At 28.5% G+C, this 19,187-nt stretch overlaps 2 protein-coding genes and 1 long non-coding RNA gene across 8 annotated transcripts; 2 read left to right on the top strand and 1 right to left on the bottom strand.

Moving 5' to 3' along the window:
- Nucleotides 1-1,855: 1,855 nt before the first annotated feature.
- On the top strand, nt 1,856-11,158 carry LOC119669726 (NADH-cytochrome b5 reductase 3). 5 transcript variants are annotated; one of them, XR_005251631.1, is made up of 6 exons: nt 1,856-1,937; nt 2,741-2,880; nt 9,573-10,226; nt 10,300-10,402; nt 10,667-10,912; nt 10,985-11,074. XR_005251631.1 is itself a non-coding variant. In XM_038079730.1 (5 exons), the coding sequence occupies exons 2-5, from the start codon at nt 2,848-2,850 to the stop codon at nt 11,155-11,157; spliced, it is 963 nt and encodes a 320-aa protein (XP_037935658.1). In that variant the 5' UTR covers nt 1,863-1,937; nt 2,741-2,847; the 3' UTR covers nt 11,158. The 5 variants fall into 5 exon arrangements, 4 of the variants coding, with proteins under 4 accessions (XP_037935658.1, XP_037935660.1, XP_037935659.1 ...); XM_038079730.1 differs by lacking the exon at nt 10,667-10,912 and having other exon boundaries at nt 1,863-1,937; nt 10,985-11,158; XM_038079732.1 differs by lacking the exon at nt 10,667-10,912 and having other exon boundaries at nt 1,918-1,937; nt 2,793-2,880; nt 10,985-11,158.
- Nucleotides 11,159-13,272: 2,114 nt separating this feature from the next.
- LOC119672279 lies at nt 13,273-14,194 on the bottom strand. Its single transcript, XR_005251876.1, has 3 exons — nt 14,157-14,194; nt 13,956-14,080; nt 13,273-13,890 (listed from the first exon to the last, which is right to left on the bottom strand). It is a non-coding gene; the product is annotated as an uncharacterized LOC119672279 (long non-coding RNA).
- A 1,687-nt stretch (nt 14,195-15,881) lies between these two features.
- On the top strand, nt 15,882-18,932 carry LOC119668470. Of its 2 annotated transcripts, none has more exons than XM_038077980.1 (2): nt 15,882-16,159; nt 17,325-18,932. In XM_038077980.1, the coding sequence occupies exons 1-2, from the start codon at nt 15,914-15,916 to the stop codon at nt 17,676-17,678; spliced, it is 600 nt and encodes a 199-aa protein (XP_037933908.1). In that variant the 5' UTR covers nt 15,882-15,913; the 3' UTR covers nt 17,679-18,932. The 2 variants fall into 2 exon arrangements, with proteins under 2 accessions (XP_037933908.1, XP_037933909.1); XM_038077981.1 differs by having other exon boundaries at nt 15,882-16,490.
- The last annotated feature ends 255 nt before the right edge of the window (nt 18,933-19,187 follow it).

The raw sequence follows: 19,187 nt of genomic DNA, 5'->3' as shown, positions 1-19,187 counted from the left end.
TGGCTCTTTCTACATCTTCCAGGCGAACTATATATAATGTTGTAGCTGTTCTATTTTTTTATAATTTTGTCAGGCTCATATTTTCAAGCCTCTTATATTATTTTGATATTATTGGGTGTAGTAAAAATTATTTTGCATATTCCACTTTCATATTACATATTTATAATATTATATTTTCTAACTGTAACTGATTTAAGCATGATGCAATTATTATTACTGTTTCAGTTATACCATACTTCCACTTGTCTCATTATGGCTGTTATACTCAATAAAACCGCTAATGAGAATAAGTTACATTATAAACTGATTACAAATAAATCAACTGATTTGAGGCGAAAAATGTCGAATGTGATCCTTAAAAATAAATTTGTTACAAGGGAAATTACCAAAATTTGAAATATGTTTCATATGCTTTAAATGAGCTAATTTATTGATTATGAGCTCATTTATATAAAAGATTTTTGTATGATAAATCACCTTCATTAGTGGCTATAATGAGCAAATCGCCTAAATGAGACTATGTGAATGTGCTATTAGGGTTTCACTAACGACAATGCTGCTTTTTTAAATAATATAAAAATTATAATAAACGGCAATTAAATATTTGATTTTAGAAAAGTAAAAAATTATTTTAAATTATGTAGCCATCAATATATGTAACTATTATTATTGTGTGTAATTAGCATGTTTTTTATTTTAGAACTGGCTTATTTATTTCTTTTGATTTTAGATGAATGCATTGAAAGGACAGAACAAACAAATTATTATTGTACACCTCATTCGTAATTATAATTAGCACCGTTTGTAAGTATTTTTAAAATGATCATGTATGCGTACTTAGGCCGTATGCGAGTTCGAGTAAATTGAGGTAAATTAAATTGAAATTTCTTAGGGATTTTTTGCACTACAGTTATATAAATATTTATTTATTGTATTTATTTATTATTATTGGTTAGTTTTCAAATTTATTTATTTTATTTATTTATTAAATATTTTATAAAAAGGTTTTTTCGAGTAGTAGTGAACTACAACAACAAAAATTTTATTTTTTATATTATTTTTAATTAAATGAATTTTTGGCTGACCATACAGCTGTTTCGAGTATTGGCAAATACTCATCATCAGTGGTCTTGGAAATAGTTTTTGTATTTAATTATTCGTAAATAATTATTTTTGAGACTGCAAGTACCAGGAATCGAGCTCTTTTGGTCCTACCAAAAGTGAAACGCAGAATCAGCGCACCTTAACCAACTGATCTAAAGTCGTACCTGATTTTTTTATGTTCGCTAATTTTTCTGGAATTTTGCTATATTGCTATGAAAGTTTTTTTTTTTTATTAACAAATTTATTTGCTATGTTTATATTAAAACGAAATCATCAACCAGCTGTAGAATAATTGAATTAATTAATTATATTTTTATTTTTTAACTGTTAAATTTCAATACTCTTCTGTTTGTAGAGGCATTATTTGTTGCATGATTTGTTGTTTCTTATGTATAGAACCTAATCTCGGAACGTAATACTGAAATAATAATGTTACTCCACTAGTCGCATGGGTGAGATTTTATTTTATTTTATATCTTATAAAATTTTTACAATGGGTAATTTACCTAATTTTTATTTGATTTACTCTACTCGAAATTCTGGTAAATACCAAGATTCGCTGCCATACCGACATAATCTACTATTTCCCTCAATTTACTATCAATTTACTCGACCTCGCACACGGCCTTAATGATATTTTATGTTCCTATCTGTCAATGCTATAACTAAAACTTTTAAAGAACAAAACATATGTGATGGCAACTCTCTTTTATAAGAAAAGGTAAGAAAAGAAATTGGCCAAAAACAAAAGCTTACCCAAACGACTTTTAGTAATTTTCATTTATATGCAAATGTGTGGCTCGTGATTGTTTTATGTGATTTGAAATTAATAAGTAATTATTTTATGTTATATTAAATTATGTTTTATAAAGATGCATTCATATTTGATTAAAATAAATTTTTAAAAAAGATTTTATTTCTAAATATTTTTATTATAGGCGATAACATTTGCTAAAGATATCATTGCGTCACTTATAAAAATAAACAAGTTTGTTTACTAAAATATGATTGAATTTTGAAAAATAAAAATGATATAATTTCAAAACAGAATTGCAATAAAAAAGTGTCTTTATATTTTGATAATGTTTTCAATATAAATTTAGTTGAAACCGGTTTTTTGTGGAGATTCATTCATGTTGATAATTTCTATTAAAAAAATATAAATATTTTTTTTTTTTGCATTCCAGTATTAACATTCCTTTTTATTATTAAGTATTTTGTATAACAAAGTAATTGTAAATTTACGCCGGTTGCCGCCAAATTATTCATATTGGCACTTTTCTGCTTTACGTAATCTTCTGCAAAGAATAGAAGCAACTACGTCATCAACGACAGCAACAGAAGCAGAGAAAACTGCGAGGTGATTTTCCTGAAAATCATATTCAATTTTGCTGTGGAATGTTGAGTGAGTGGAATGTTGAGTACCCACGAATAGAATAGAAAAAATTCCATTAATAATCAATTAAAAATGAGTGCATAAGTTTAATATAATTTATTAATTATTGTAAATTAAAAAGTGTTGTGTGTAAGGCACACTATAATAAAAAAAATAAAAAAATTAAAAAAAAAATAAATAATTTCCTCTTACAAATATTAGTTTGAGAAAATTACATAATTTAATTTTTTTTGTGTGCAGTGCTTAAAGAAAAAAATAATTGATTTTCCATTAAGTATACGTTTTCCGATAGAACTTCAATTAATAATTTCCTCCACTTTCGTCACATCTCGCCATACCTAAGAGCCATGGCTCGTCCAGTTTACACCGCAAACACACACGTAAGTTACGGAATGTATTTCCTCATTTTATGAACAGAAAGAATTCTTTTCTTTATTTAAATGAATATTTAATATTTCTCTCTATTCTTTTGTATGCGCTAAAAATAAATTTTTAATGGTGTTTCATTAGAAATCACTTTGCATATTTGATTATGACATCACAGACGGGACTGAAGGCACCTGTTAGTGCTAAGAATAATCCAAGAGTTTATCAGAGAAATTTATTAGCTTCAAGCAATTGGAATTTATTGACTTTGGTATTATGAGAAATGGTAGGTGGCCTGCTTTATGGAAATGGGAGCAATTATGCAATTTTATTTTCACAATCAACTGTTAATCAAAAACGATTATTTATTTATTGATTAATTTATTTATTCCCAAATAAACGAATAAAAAATAAATGTTTCAATAATTTTAAATCTTAGAATATTTTACTACTATGTTGGAGGCGATAGACCAACTAAGGACGTTGGCAACATCAGCTTTTCAAGGCCCTTCTTCATTTCCCAAAGTTAGAAAAAGAAAATTTTAAAACCGATTATTTCTTATTCATTATACAGCCGGATAATACAATGAATTTAGAGGGTTAAAGATAAGATCAGATGTGAAGTCCAAAATCAACGGAAAGGCTTAATTTAATGATATTGACACCATGTACCTACTGATGTCATACCTAATAATCCCCTTCCCTCTCACACAACCACTACCCATCCAAATGTTTTTGTCATTTAATTCGTTTGATCTGCTTTTCAAATCCCACGGTTTACGACAGCAACAACAATGATATTTAAACATAATTACTATTTAGTTCAGGAGTGGATGAATATATTGTCAAATTACCTGCCAATCTATCAATCATAAATTGATTTGATCAGTAGGTAGTTAGGTTAACGTGACTACGAACTTCCTAAGCTGACAGTCGACGCACACTTAGCTAAAATAGACTGTTATCTGTAAAATCCCTTCTACATTCAACACTCGTAGAACCATTGTGTTATTATGCATGTATTATCAATTATGTATAATTAAATTAGATTATACAAAATTATATAAATAATATATAATCACATAAAAATATACAATTCAAAATCATTATATGAAATGATTTCTTTCCGTTATAAGCGGTATCGTTGTTTTAATTGACGTTTTTATGAAGCGCAACTATGAAGCCGTCCATAATCTCTAACACCACTATTGTACTCCTGAATTAAATATTAGTTATGTTTAAATATCATTGTTATTGTTGTAGTAAACCGTGGAATTTGAAAAACAGATAAAAGGAATTAAATGACAGAAACATGTGGATGCGTCTTTAAATATTATTAAATTAAGCCTTTCCGTTGATTTTAGACTTCACAACTGATCTTATCTTTAACAGTACTATCTACCATCCACATTCATTATGTTATTCGACTGTATAATGAATATTCTACTCTTAAAATTATTAATTAATAACATCTGTTATTAGCCTCCTTTTTTCGTTCCTATATGTTAATATAGTTTCTATCAGAATCTGAACGTTTTCTCAATTCACTTGTTTTACAGAATATAGTATATGGGTGGAACATAAAACAGAATTATGTTCTATATATATATTTGCTGCTTATTGTTTACCTTACCAGCTATGTTGCATGGTTGACTTTGTATCTTTAAAATGGTTTGGAATTTGACATCAGTTTGGTCGCATTATTACAATATAACACGATATCTACGTTTGCCCTAAGGTGTCTTAGGTAGGCGGCACTCAATCACATATGTGTATAAAAAGAGATTGGATTGTCATTAGGACTTTTTAGAAATATATATATTTTATAATATTGACATGCAAGGCTTGTCATATTGTTCTACAAAGTAATGCCTCATTTTCACTGTCATATTCAATATCAAATATTGTCAGTATAATGAAAACGGGTAGTCATATGATGTCATATTCGCATTCTTGTCATGTAATGTAAACGCACTTGACACACCAGTTAATTATAATTGTCATTTAAAATGACATAGTGAAAACAAGGCATATGTTAAAGTAAAATTTTTTTAGTATTGATGCATATGTTATACATACATATGTGCTTAAAATAAAACACGGCTATAATATATTTATATAATATAATATAATATAATATAATATAATATAATATAATATATCTATAATTTTCTTTTTATTTCTACAAGTATGATGACTGTTCTGTAGCTCCAACTGAGCTTACTATATTTAAAACGTATTAATTGATTTTTTGCAATTTAGTATATTCTTTAAATGTAATCTTCAGCAACATTTTTCTGCATTCGATCTTAAGAAAGAATTTAGCACTTTTCATAATGCATATTCTTTTATGTTATATTATCCTACTTATATACCTTGTAGTTTGAAACGATCACTGATTTTCTGATTTCGCGATCATTCGCGATCATTCAATGTCTGCTCTTTCTTTCACTAAATATATTATGTTTATAGATGATGTGGATACACCCTTGCAATAGTTATTTGCCTATGCTTGCTATTTGAATATATGCTTTATCATTTATCATCTTATCACAACTTATCATCAAATCTGTCATATAATGTATGGATTTAATAAGCAATAGATTGTTCTTTAGTTTTTATTAAGTTTTTCTTAATAATATAAACATATATAAGAATTTTTTGGATTTTTAATAGACTACCGCAATCCGAATGTCTCAGTTCTTTGGTTTGGCCCCAATTTTAATGGGTCCAGATAAGCGGTGTTCTAGTGTATATATTTTTGTATATAGTAAATGTGACCATTGGTTTTTTTTTGTCTCAAAACGGGTCAGTTTTTACATTTTGTGTAGAAATAGGACGTATGGTCACCTTATATATACTCCTTTATATTTATCTTTGTTATGTTTATTTATAAGCATTTATATTTTAGTAAAAATAATATATATAACATATATAATTTTGTTTTGTATTAAATTATAAAATTATTTTAATAAATTAAAAAAAATTCCTTAATAACCAGTTTTACGTGTTGTTTTTGTATTTATTTTTCAAGTGTAATATTACCATATTTATATTGTTTTTTTTTTTTATTTAATCAAGCACCTTATCAAAAGAGAGCAAGCAACAAATCATCACATGCGACCTTTGCTCTCTTACTTGCACATATGAGCTCTCAATAAACTTGTACTCCAAACAGAGTAGCTGCTCTTGGTTATCAGTTGAAAACGACATGAAAGCTTCGGCTTCTTACTTGCTTTGCTTTGCTTATATTTCTAACTACTCATCCACACTTGTTAGCTTTAGATTACAAATCAAAATATTTCGCCCATTGCTGTTCTAATGTAATTCTACTGATTTTTATTTTAACTTTGACTGCCGAGCGGCACGCGTTGTTCATAAATTATTTATAATTATTTAAAGTTGAACAAGTGAAATTTGTTTGAAACTTAATTCAAAAATAAAGAAAATTAAAATTCAATAAAAAAATGTTGGATTTAGATCAAGTGAGTGAATTGTGTTTTTTATTTGCATTTCTTTTCTTTTTTATTTGCATTTTTCTTTTTGGCGACAAGCTGTTTGAATTATTTCTTTGTCGGCGTTTTTATTTTCTTTTGGTGTTGTTTTTGTTATGCTAATAATTGGGTGAATGTGACGTCATTGATGTAATGTCATATTCTGAGTGATTTGTGTGTCACTTTGTTTTGCATTAATTTTAGGGTTAAATCCACATTAAAAAAAAAGTGATTAATTAATTTCGTTACAATAAATATGTGCATTTCGAGGTCATGGCTATCAACGTGGTTTGCGTTTGTGTTTGCGTTATGCAATATGCGTATTAAGTTAATATTTTTATTTTTTAAAAAATATTTTAATAAGTTATCTATCTGTTAACAGACTGACAAATCTGCTGATTAACGTTAGAAAGACAGAAATAACATTTTTCATTTTGTTTATTTTTATGTTGGTTTGGAAAAGAATTTGCAAACTCATGAATTAATTATTGATGTAATATAAATAAGAAAAATTTCTAAGTTAATTAACAATTTCAATGTAATTATGTGTTTTGAAATAGTCCATAATGATCTAATTCAGTTTCGTAGCTTAAAATTCTAAGGTGACCAGAGTGTACATATTTAGGTCAAAGCTTAAATTTGAAAATTAGTTTAGTAATCGTTTTTCAGATAATTTAAAAAAAGTTTCAGTTATAAGATTTCATATTAATTAGGAAGACCGATAAAATTATATACAAAAATAACTCTTGATAAATTAATTCGAATGTGTGCTTAAATACATTAAATACATTAACTTTTATTTCTGTCGTTTGCGAGTTCAAGTAAATTGATGGTAAATTGAGGGAATTGAGGGATATTTACAAGAATTTCGGTAGGGTAGGGTAAATTAGGTATTAGGATTGTGAAAATTTTATAAGATGTTTAATAAATAAATAAATAAATTTGAACTATTTTAACTAAAAATAATAAATAAGTGCAATAAATAAATAAATAAATATTTACATAGTGCAGTATAAAAAATCCCTAGGAAATTTCAATTTACTTTACCTCAATTTACTCGACGTCGCACACGGCACACAGCATTATTTTCAGTATCGAGTATGCTCGAAATAAAAGTTTAAGTTCTATACAGAAATTCCATATTTAAATTCTATAAATCGGCTATGCAATCAAATTTCTATTACATACAATTCTGCTTCCATAACTTCAACTTCTATAACTCGATTTTTTCTATAACTCGAACAAAAATATTGTCACGTGCCTATGGGACTATGGGAAAGTGTTTGGTGTTAGGGAAAGTCCCTTTTTTCAAACCAAATGTTTACTTTTCTTTCTTATGTTGCTTTTTTGTGCAAATGCCAGTCGCTAACTGTGTGATTTAAAATAAGTAAAATAACTTCCAATGCTACTCTTAACCATTATATTATATTGAGCTTGACCTGACCGTGAAATTTCAAATTTCAAGCTTTCCTACAGATGATATTATTGAGCATTATAGATCTATCCCATTATAGTGGGTGCGAATCTAAGCGCAACGGAAAGTGATGATGAGGGTTCGGTGAATGAAATTGTTCTTCAGTCTTCTAAGAATGTAGTAGAATACTCATTAAAAATTCTGAACATTTATTTACAAACAAATGATACTCTAACTGATTATCATTATAAGGCTTGGAATAAATTGGAATCTTTTTTGCTAAAAATAAGAAAAAAAAATTAAAATCCTAAACCCTAATTTCTGAATGTTTCATTTCACTTTAATTTCAGTTTTATATTTGAATTTAAATAAATAAATATCTTAAACTTTAATTTTAATTGTTTTAAAAAATAAAAAAAAATATAAAAAAATTCTCTGCTTTGAAGGAGACTTCAACCTCGAACCTTTTCTTTGCAAAATGGTACTTTGAGTTATGGAAGTTTGACTGTACTTTAAATAGTTTCGACGTAACAACTCAAAAAAATTAGAAACAATATGAATTAAAACGATTATTAATTCAACAAATAAAAAAGTCATTATATTAAGCTGAGGAGTAAAAGAAAATGATTTCCGAAGTTAGGGCTACATGCCAATAAGTTGCATTAAAGGAAACTAGACATTGGCCTATATATAATCCCACCAAGCGTTTGCAAAAACAAATGTAAAGTGAATCTGAAACGTCTGAGAGTAACCTACCTAACCCTGCATCCCTAGACTTTAGAAAGTATTTTGCATACACTTTCACTTTTTAACTAAAAATAAACAAATTTTTATTTGCAGATGAAATTAAAAAAAAAAATTATACGTATTTACATTCGCACATAGAAATCTTGTCAAAGTTAAGCCAGTGTAGACGGCCAGTAACACACATTTACTAATTGAGTTGGGGTAATTCGCATTTACACTGACTAGTTTAAATTAGGTTAAGTGGCGGTCTTGTGCCCGAAACCCACTTGAACTCAAATAATGGTCCACGGATTAGCGTTGTTCATACTAAGATCTCGAGGATTACCGAAAGGATCACAGTGGTTAGCAAACTACACTGGCTAGACTTTGGCAAGAGTTTTATTCCCGTATGCACTTAAGTACTATTTTTATATTTTTGTGTGAAATTTGTATGTTTAGGGGAAATATAAAAGTGTATGAGAACCAAATTCTAGCTAGTGTAAACGCAAGTTAATGCAAATAATAACTGAAACAGCTTAGGGCACTTTGTTAAAGTTAACTTATGCAAAATAAAAGCAATTATAATTGCTTTGAACTTTGAAACCAGTTAAAAATAGCGTATATTCTTGTTTGTTGTTAAGTTAATACAAATATTAAAATCAATTTTAAATTAGATTTTAAAATCCATGTCAAGAATGTTTAAGTGCACAAGTTAAAGCTACTTTTAGCGTTACTTTTTGCTAATAACTGGCATTTAAAGCGTAGAATTATGTCTAGTAAGCTAAAAGTGTTTTCAAACTGAATTCCTTTAATAGTGTTCACACGAGCTTAAACCTGATTTAAAGAGCCAATTTAAAAGGTAAATGAAGCAAATTGTAAAACTTATGTAAACGAGATAATTATGGATCACTATAAGATCATTCAATACTCATTTGTTTTGTTGGTAGCATTTTTAGGTATTTGTAAAACAAAACATTATTTTCTTCTTAATATAAGAATATTATTATTTATGATTAAAAAAAAAGCGTTGAAAAAATTACTAATAATGGTTTTGTTCTTCTAACAATTATAGCTCATTCCTATCGCAGTTGGAGTGGCGGTTGTTTTAACTGGTGCTGTTTTATATTATTTCCTGAATAAAAAATCCACAACTAAAGCACGTCCAGAACCAAACCGAACGGCTCGTTTGCGCACATTAATTGATCCAAATGATAAATATCAATTGCCGCTAATCGAAAAAGAGGTGCTCAGTCATGATACACGTCGCTTCCGCTTCGGTTTACCATCAAACCAACATATACTTGGTTTACCCGTTGGACAGCATATTCATCTGATTGCAACTATTGACAATGAATTAGTTATACGCCCGTACACTCCAGTTTCATGTGACGATGATCAAGGTTTTGTTGATCTAGTTGTGAAGGTGTACTTTAAAGACACACATCCTAAATTCCCGGCTGGTGGAAAAATGTCACAATATTTGGAACAAATGAAAATTGGGGACAAAATATCATTCCGTGGTCCATCGGGTCGGTTACAGTATCTAGGAAATGGTTCATTTTCAATTAAAAAATTGCGAAAAGATCCACCGAAGGTTGTTACAGCGACGCGTGTGAACATGATTGCAGGAGGGTCTGGTATTACGCCAATGTTGCAACTAGTGCGTGATATACTCAAGAATAGTGAAAAAGACAAGACTGAATTGGCATTGCTGTTTGCTAATCAAGTGAGTTTTTACATTTATAATGTTCTTATTTTGAGAATATATATTTTCTTTATTTTTTTTACAATGTTTACAGAGTGAAGAAGATATTTTGTTGCGTAAAGAATTGGATGACTTGGAACAAAAGCATGGTCAACAGTTTAGGGTTTGGTACACCATTGACAAAGCTTCTTCTGAAGGTGAGGCGTTTGCTTTATTTATTTTTCTTTATATTTCTAAATAATAAGATTATTGTTTTAATTAATTACCTAAACTATAATTATGTATAGAAAATATTATATTTTATAATCTTTAGTTAGATTTATTAATTTATTTTTTTTTCTGATGAAGTCAATATAACAATATCTTATAATAATTTATCTTTAATCCTGTGCTGCATAATCTGGAAACAATGTACTATATCAAATTTTATTTTAAATATTTTTTAACAAAACTGTAAAAAGGGTGGTCTTATAATGTAGGCTACGTTAATGATGATATGATGCGTGCACATTTACTTCCTCCAAGTAAAGATACACTTTGCCTACTATGCGGTCCTCCGCCCATGGTGAATTATACTTGTATACCAGGGCTTGAACGTTTAGGTCATCACATTGACATGCGTTTTAGTTATTAGATTATTTACTATAAATGAATTGAATTAACATTTTTTTTTATTGTTATAAGCCACTGTACTAAGTGGAGTAGAGGTACTCTTTCAATCCACAAGAAAAAAATTTTATTCATCAATTAATTAATTACAAATTGTTATTTTTTTTTAGACTGGATTTACAGTACTGGTTTCGTCAATGAGGAAATGATAAGCAAGAATCTGTTTCCTGCTAGCGATTCTACAATTGTGCTGATGTGTGGTCCACCACCAATGATTAATTTTGCTTGCAATCCTGCACTAGACAAGCTTGCTTTTCATCCTGATAATCGATTTGCTTATTAAACTCAAGACATTTTGTGAGATTTTAGCGATTGAACAACTAAAAATGCATTTTAATTTTTTTTATTTGTTTATTTTAGCAACAAAATAAATTCACATTCATTTAAAATTAATTTTGTTGAAAAGTTAAATATAAAAATATTTGTTACTACTGATTATTCTAGAATTTAAATAAATTCAATTCGAAAAATGGTCATGACTTTGGAAATTTTTGTATGACTCAAAATAAATATATACTTTAGTTTTTGGTTTATAAAACTTGAATATTGTGCTCTGACGTCGTTGTAGTAAAATACATTTAATTTATTGTATAAGTTTAGTTCATAGATTAGCATTACAAATGTGCGGCATAAATTTGTCAAACGATCGTTGAACTGTAAAATTACGTGAATTATATAGTCACAGTATTGATATTGAAGTGAGGATATGTTAAGTTTGTCAAATTGTTTGTAAATGCATTGAGGCACGTTTTAAACTGCATATATCTTACATATATTAAGATTTTATATGGCTTACGTATGTTAAGAATTTAGTTAACACGTGATTTACCTGTAGTTGTAGGCTACAGTAGCTAATGCTTCTTATATATCTTCGCTAACATAGCATAAACCGTATAAATTGTAAAATATGTAAATATTTACAAATGAATGTATCCAATACACTGCTTTATAGGATAAAGAAGTGAAATGAAACTAACTATGGCTATTCTGTATCTACAATCGCTGACTACTGCATTCTATACACATGAATTAGTGAATGATTAATTAATTAATATGAAAAAGTCTATTTAGTCTTTAAGGTAGAAATAAAATGTTCGTCAATGAATTACTCAGTATAATCGCATGCGAACCTGCTGTAATCAAGATCAGAAAGGAAGAGATAATGAGTAGGCTTCCTCATCGTAAGAAAGTGGAAAGAAAGGATTCACTATATCAAAAATAGTGAATCACGTACTATTATTTCACTTCATTTAATTATAAAAATATATACATTGTATGTATACGAAACTTCGCGGTTAACCATAGGTAATTACATCAAGATGTGATAGTTTTTTAAGGCGAGAAAAAAGGATTGTTAGCACATTGGTACGTCTATAATAATTTTTGAACAGTTTCACTTAAATAATTACAAGTATAAAGCCGGTTCACTACATCAGATGGCTTTAGACAAATAGATATTACCTTTTCATTAGCGGTATTGAGACGTTGCTGGGTAATCAGTAAAATTGCTCGGTAAAGTTGCAAAGTGAAAATGCCAAAGCAGCTGAAAAAATGGAAACAATAAATATAAAACTAGTTATTTCATTTAATTTTTTATTTCGATCAACATTTCTTTATTCTTTATTTCTTTAGAGAGGTTTTTTCGAACAGTAGTGAACTACAACAACAAAAATTTTTATTTTTTATATTATTTTAATTATTAATTACAGCTGATTTAAATATATACATTTTTATTATAATATTATTTATTATAATAAAAATCATATTATATTAATATTATTTATTATAATAAAAATCAACTGATATTTTACGTAAAACCAAATCATTATTAAATGAGTCGATAATTCGCTGACTTAGTAAAATTGCTTATCCACAAAAATAAAAACAAATAAGATTTTATTATTTTATCAAGTTACTAAATAACCCTATTACCAATTTTTTTCCATTAAATCCATTTTTCCATTAACCAACAGACGATCAATGAGGTCTAGAGCATAAAAATAATAATTAAATCTAAGATAAAATTTAAAACAAGTGATGGATAGAAGGGAGGGTGTGCTCGATAGATGGTTATTACTGTCTAAAATTAAGGGGTTAATATAACTACGAATGTAAAGCGGGAGTACAGGAGCAACGCGAACGATGTCATTACATTTGAAATAAATTAGTCCACTTGTCTTTATTTATTTTAAACCATCAAATGAACTTTTTTATGAAAAAATAACTTACATTTTAGCATAAATGCATAATATGTTAATGTTTGTCATATGAAAATATGGTGGATGTGCTGGCGACAATAGTAACCTGCACATTCATTATGTGGAATTAACCCGAACAGCTCATTTAAAACAGAAGTATAAAAATTGTTATAGTTTATAGTTCATAAGTTTATTAATAATTAAAAGTGTATTAAATGTAACAAATCATATATCAGTTAGATAATAAAAGAGAGACTTCCTCTTTTACTATGATGCTATAAACAAATCATTCGCTTCCTCTTTCCGTCACCTGTGCCATATAGCCAGAAATTAGCACCCATCAGTTGAAACTAATCTGGACATTCGAAAGAAGAGTTTTCCGTCATTGTGTGAACTACGGATACAGACTATTTGGGAAACACTTCTCCAACTTCTTGGTATACAATACTGCCAAGGTTATTTAAACAAAAGAGTATCTGCTCTTAGATGTTAGGATATATTTCGCCCGGGATCGAGATCTTCTCAACATCCTTCAAGTGCACCCAATCACAATAAATTAAGAAGATATATTAAAATTATTGGGAAACCTGCTACTTATACGAACACAATTTGTGTCTATACGTTTTCACACTGCATTTTATCTTAACTCTATGAGTATTCAGTTTTAACCGCTTTGACTCAAAGAAGTACGCAAAAAATGCTGTAGCTGGGTAGCATTTTTATAAATACGAAGGGTCGACATATCTGATGTTCGCAGCAATTGTTGTTTGTGGCGCCTATAGCCGTCTGTGAAGCTGCGCCACCTCATTGTTACAGTTCTAATTGCATTTAAACAAAGAAAGAATGTATTTTCCAAATACTTATATATAAAAGTTCAACGTACCATCACAGTTTAATTTTAGCGCTCAAGCACCGTTTCGTAGCATACTGAGGACACTAAGGTTTCTGTAGTCAGGTGTTCTTTGTCATATAAGAAATTACATTTCCGCACTTCTTCAATTAAATTTTCTATAAATTAGTAGTTTTTTACACTAGTTAGTTTACCTGTAATTGTTTTACATATTGTTAAATATCGTCTACTTACTTTAACAAATTTATTTGTTTACCTCCATTCATTTTGACTTGATTTGGAGTAAATGTCAAATTCGATGATACGTTGGCAGCACTTTAATTTTTAGTAAAAGTGTGGCAATATTTTTAATAACTCGCTAGCTATTTTTGTTTTTGCTTTCAAGTATTAGTATTATGTTTAAATTTTGGTATACGTTTTTTTTTGAATTCTTTCATATTTTGCTTTAATAAAATGCGTAGCCGCAATTATTTTTTAATCTATTAAGGCAGTCTCCCTTTCAAAAAAGAGGAGGCAATTGTTTAAAAACTACTTATCCAGCTAGATACGGTCCACATACATTACGATCTTTATGAGAGTCGAACATAAATAAGAATTTTGTTTACGATTACAGCTTTGTTTAGTTTTTGGCATAGTAAAGAAGAATTTTCTTTTTTCTGTAAAGAAAAAAGTGTTGGGGTAATCCGGCACGCACGTGAACTAGTGTTTATATATTCGAGCGAGCAATGTATATAACTGTAATGTATATATATGTGTATCCATAAAAGTATGTGTATAGTGTGTGTTAAGGGATTTTTTTGAAACTTTTAATTTATTTATTTGAATAACTTATATCATTTTTAGCAGAGTTGCCATTCAATTAATCAGATAAAGCGACAGCCCTAAGTCTTAACAGCTGGAATTGATTGAATGTGTGCAACCCCATAAATGTTGTTATATGTAGTTCACAGTCAATTGTTGTGCTTAAATTTTTGCAGTTTACGAGATACTCATTAGGAAACGGGTCGAACCGTCACCGAAAACGTCTTAAAGACATATATACATACCTGAAGACCGATCGATCCAAATGTATGACGGCCTTCGAAGACAATTTCGAACAAATTAGTCAAATGTCTTTAAAGACTTTTGGTGCATGTCTCGAAAACCATGCATAGCGGACGTATTCGTTTGAAATATGTGCCCTCTTAGCGCAGCTGCTCATATAATTTTTTCATCCATTTTGTTATCTCTTCTCTTGTTTAACGCTCTTTAAATTTTAAACCAAATTTGTATATACATATATATATATAAATTAATGAGTTCTTACGATTTCTTTCCTTTCGGATTACTCCGAAGCGTTTATTTCTAAGATTGATAAAAAACTGAATTGAATAAAATCTTACATTGGTTCTTATAGTCTAACTTAATAATAAAATATGCAGCATCAACAGGAACTGTTGCTCACGTAGTTTCCCACGAGAAATGCGATCGTCTGCGATGCACGTTGCATCTGCAACAGGTAAGGGCAATGATAGTAGCACCTGCATGCTATTTAGCATGAATTGAATTATGTTGTCGACGCTACAACCTTAGCTTAATTAGGTATTTGTAACATTAAGTGTCACCGGCATTAACTTATATATAATTATTATATAATAATTGTTTACATTGTTTAAATTATAAGTTTTAAAGTTACATTAAAAGTAAATGATAAATTTTACTATAAATTATGAATTTATTTATATTTAAAATAAATTAAATTAAACCTAAAAACCAATAAGTGTAATAAAATTAACTTAAATGTCATCGAAGACCACTTTTCCTACTGGGTATATGAATGATGATAAGTCGTAGATTGAACGGCGATGGAGCTGCCAAATTGCGACATGAAGTGAATATTTGTTTTGTATGGCGTTCAACATCTGCATATAAATTTAGTTAATTTTTTTTATAAAAAAAAACATTAGTTGATCAAATATTTTTGATTTTACTGAAAAAACAGTAATTTAAAAATGTCTGCATCTAAGAAAAAATGTTGTGTATTGACGTGCTGTGAAAAATCAGGAAGATTCTTTAGGTTTCCTCGAGTTGGATCCAAAAAATACAATGAATGGCTTTCAAACTGTCAGTTTTCATCAAAACATATTGCAAAACTTAGATGTCCTTTTATTTGTGAAAAACATTTCGAATCTAAATATTTCGGTAAAAACAAATTATTCCCAGAAGCAATACCAACATTATTATTGGAGGAAAATAAGGTAAGCGAACCAAGTTTAAAAAAAGATGAGGTTCAAAGTTAACGGTTGAAAAAGTTGATGAGAAGAGTAGAGATTTTCTTGGACTTTAAAAATCCTAACAATGAACAAAATCGAATCGTTTGAAATGTGGTGTTACAGACGTATTCTGAAGATTCCTTGAGCGGACAAAGTTTTAAATGAAGAACTTCTAACAAGATTAAGAAAAGATAGAGAACTCCTTAAAATTATCAAAATAAGAAAAATGAGGTATTTTGATCATATCATCCGAGGTGCAAAATACGAATTGTTGCAACTGATTGTGGAAGGCAGAATCGAAAGAAAACGCGGCATGGTAAGAAAACAAATGTCTTGGTTGAGGAACGACCGATACTGGACTGGGTTAAGAACGACTATAGACTTAGTATATACTGCTAGAGACAGAGAGAACTTCAAAAACATTATTTCTAACATATGATTGTATAACATTCAATTAACATTTAAAGAAGAAGAAAGTTAACATTTTGTGCCAAATTTGCATTAATTGTCACAATCATGAAAAGAGGCTTTGGTAGTACAGATCGAAATTGCTTAAGAAAAAAAGTTTGTATTTGGGGGATAAAGTAAAATAGCAACAGTTAGAAAATATTTCCAACAGAAAATTCGCATTTGACTAAACGTTGTGTCCAGAACTAGAACTAGAAAGGAAAGTCAGGGTCGTCTTTCAAGAGTCAATATTCATTTTAATCAAGTCTCCAACTGTGCATAGTTAATTTATACTTACGTCAGTTATGTTAATGTATGCACATATTGGCTTAAATGTGTCTAACTTTGCGTAATATTTATCAAATACAATCTTTTTAAAAAAGTATACATAACAGTCTTTGTAATTTTAAAATTAAATTTAGTATTAGTGAGTGCTCCTATCATAAAAAGCCGCTCATCTTATCACAACTTTTAACAATTCCTCTTTTTAGTGCGATACCCATGTATCTACATATACATCAATATATATTAAATAAAGAATATTATAAAATTTGAATTAACTTATCACAACTTCTAATAATTCCTCTTTAAAGTACGATACCCATATACATCTATATATATTAAATAAAGAATATTATAAAATTTGAATTATTAAATAAATAATATATATAATTGTATTTAAAATTTATTTAATATTATTTAGGAATTGTGCACATTCAGTGTTAAAACCGATGATGAAACTTTGGATACTATGCTATCGTCGACATCGTCAGAACAAAAAATAGTCTGTACAAATTCGAGTTCTACACAGACTGACAATGCTGCAGGAAGTCAAATAAATCATAGTACGGAAGTTGATTTATATATGCAATGTGCCGCACAGCAGTTAAAAACATTCCCAGAACTAGATGCTTGGGCTATAATTGTAAATATTCAACAGACGATCAATGAAAAAAGATTAGAAATCATGAACAGACCAAATAAAAGAACGTTAATATCTGCAACGATTTCATCAAGTCGATCACAAACACCAACGTTACCATACGATTCAACTTAACAGTGCATAGTCCGATGCAGGAAATATTTCGCAGAATTCTGAATTTTTGTAGTTAATAAAAAAAATATTAACTTAAAAACTATATAAATAAAAAATATGGTTTCAATCTGATTTAATTAAAAGATTCAGTCATAAATTATGATCCGCTAAAACTAATGACTCTACTAATAATATTATTTATTATAATATGCAGGGAGTGTGCGAGCATATATGGGGAAATCACAGAAGATACCGTATATATTACTTTATAAGTATATATAAGTACAGTAAACGCTGTTTCGGTTTAGCGCTCTTTTATTTCAACCCGAACATTTAAGTAGATGTTTGAAAAAACAGATAAAGAAGAGAAGCAATCAATAAGAGAATTTTGGAAAAACTACAATATCATGAATGCTGTAGAAAGCATAAACCTTTCTTGGAATGAGAAAGATCTTTTAAAAAAGTATGGAAGAAAATTTGATCAGATTTAAGTAAGACTGAAGACATTGGACACTCTGTTGATATGTATGAAATAATGGAAAAAATAATGAAATTAGCAAAACAAACCGGTTTAGATGAGGTAAATGTGAAAGACGTCGAAGAAATAGTTCAAGAAACAGCAGCTAACCATTCTAATGATGAGCTCAAGGAATTAGCTGATCAAAAAGAAAACAAAAATATTGATAGTAGTGATTGCGAAGAAGAGCAAAAAGACATTTCGATGGCGTTTGTAAAAAGGAGTTTGACCACTAGAATTGAAATTATGGACCAAATTATTAAAAGTGATACAAATTTTGATAGGAGTTCAAAATCAAGACGGGCTGTTATAGATGCTTTATCCACTTATCAACAACTTCTAATAGAATGCAAAAAAGAAAACGCAAACTATATTAGATGCTTTCTTGAGAAAAAGGCAGAAAATTGGAAACAGACTGACTGACTTAGAATTTTATTTGCTTTTATATATATTAATTTACATTGTTTTTGTTATTGGTTTTATTATTATTAAAAAAAAACATAATTATTAAATTTAATACCTAAACGATCGTCTATCAATTTTCTCCTACACCCATTACGCGTTAAACGGGATCTTACTGTATTTAATTTTATTTGGAATATTTAAACACAATTTATATATGTAATCGTAATGTTTTATAATTTTATTTTTAATCCAAAAAAAAACAGTGCCACAATCTGTGAAAAGTAAAATGTTAACTCTAAAATAGAAATTTTTATTGTACAGGAAATATGTTTTTAAAACGAAATACAAAAAAGAAATATATTTCGTGTTTTTATCTTTTAACATTTCGCCTTTAAACTTAAAATTTTAAGAAACTTGTATGAATTTTAATTTGTGAGGCAATTTAGTACTATCGATATTTTAATTTTCTCGCGATTATTTACATATTTTGTTATCATTTATTACAATTTCAAGTTAAATGTAAATAGTTTAATACTTATGAAGCTAAATAGCTCATTAAATTAGTAAATATTAATAAAATTTCTAAAACTGCGTTTATTATTTTCTTA

Source organism: Teleopsis dalmanni, chromosome 1 (assembly GCF_002237135.1).
Source record: "Teleopsis dalmanni isolate 2A chromosome 1, ASM223713v2, whole genome shotgun sequence".
NCBI classification, from domain to species: Eukaryota; Metazoa; Arthropoda; class Insecta; order Diptera; family Diopsidae; genus Teleopsis; species Teleopsis dalmanni.
Note: the sequence above shows the minus strand (reverse complement) of the source record. Positions and strands in the feature narration are given on the sequence as shown.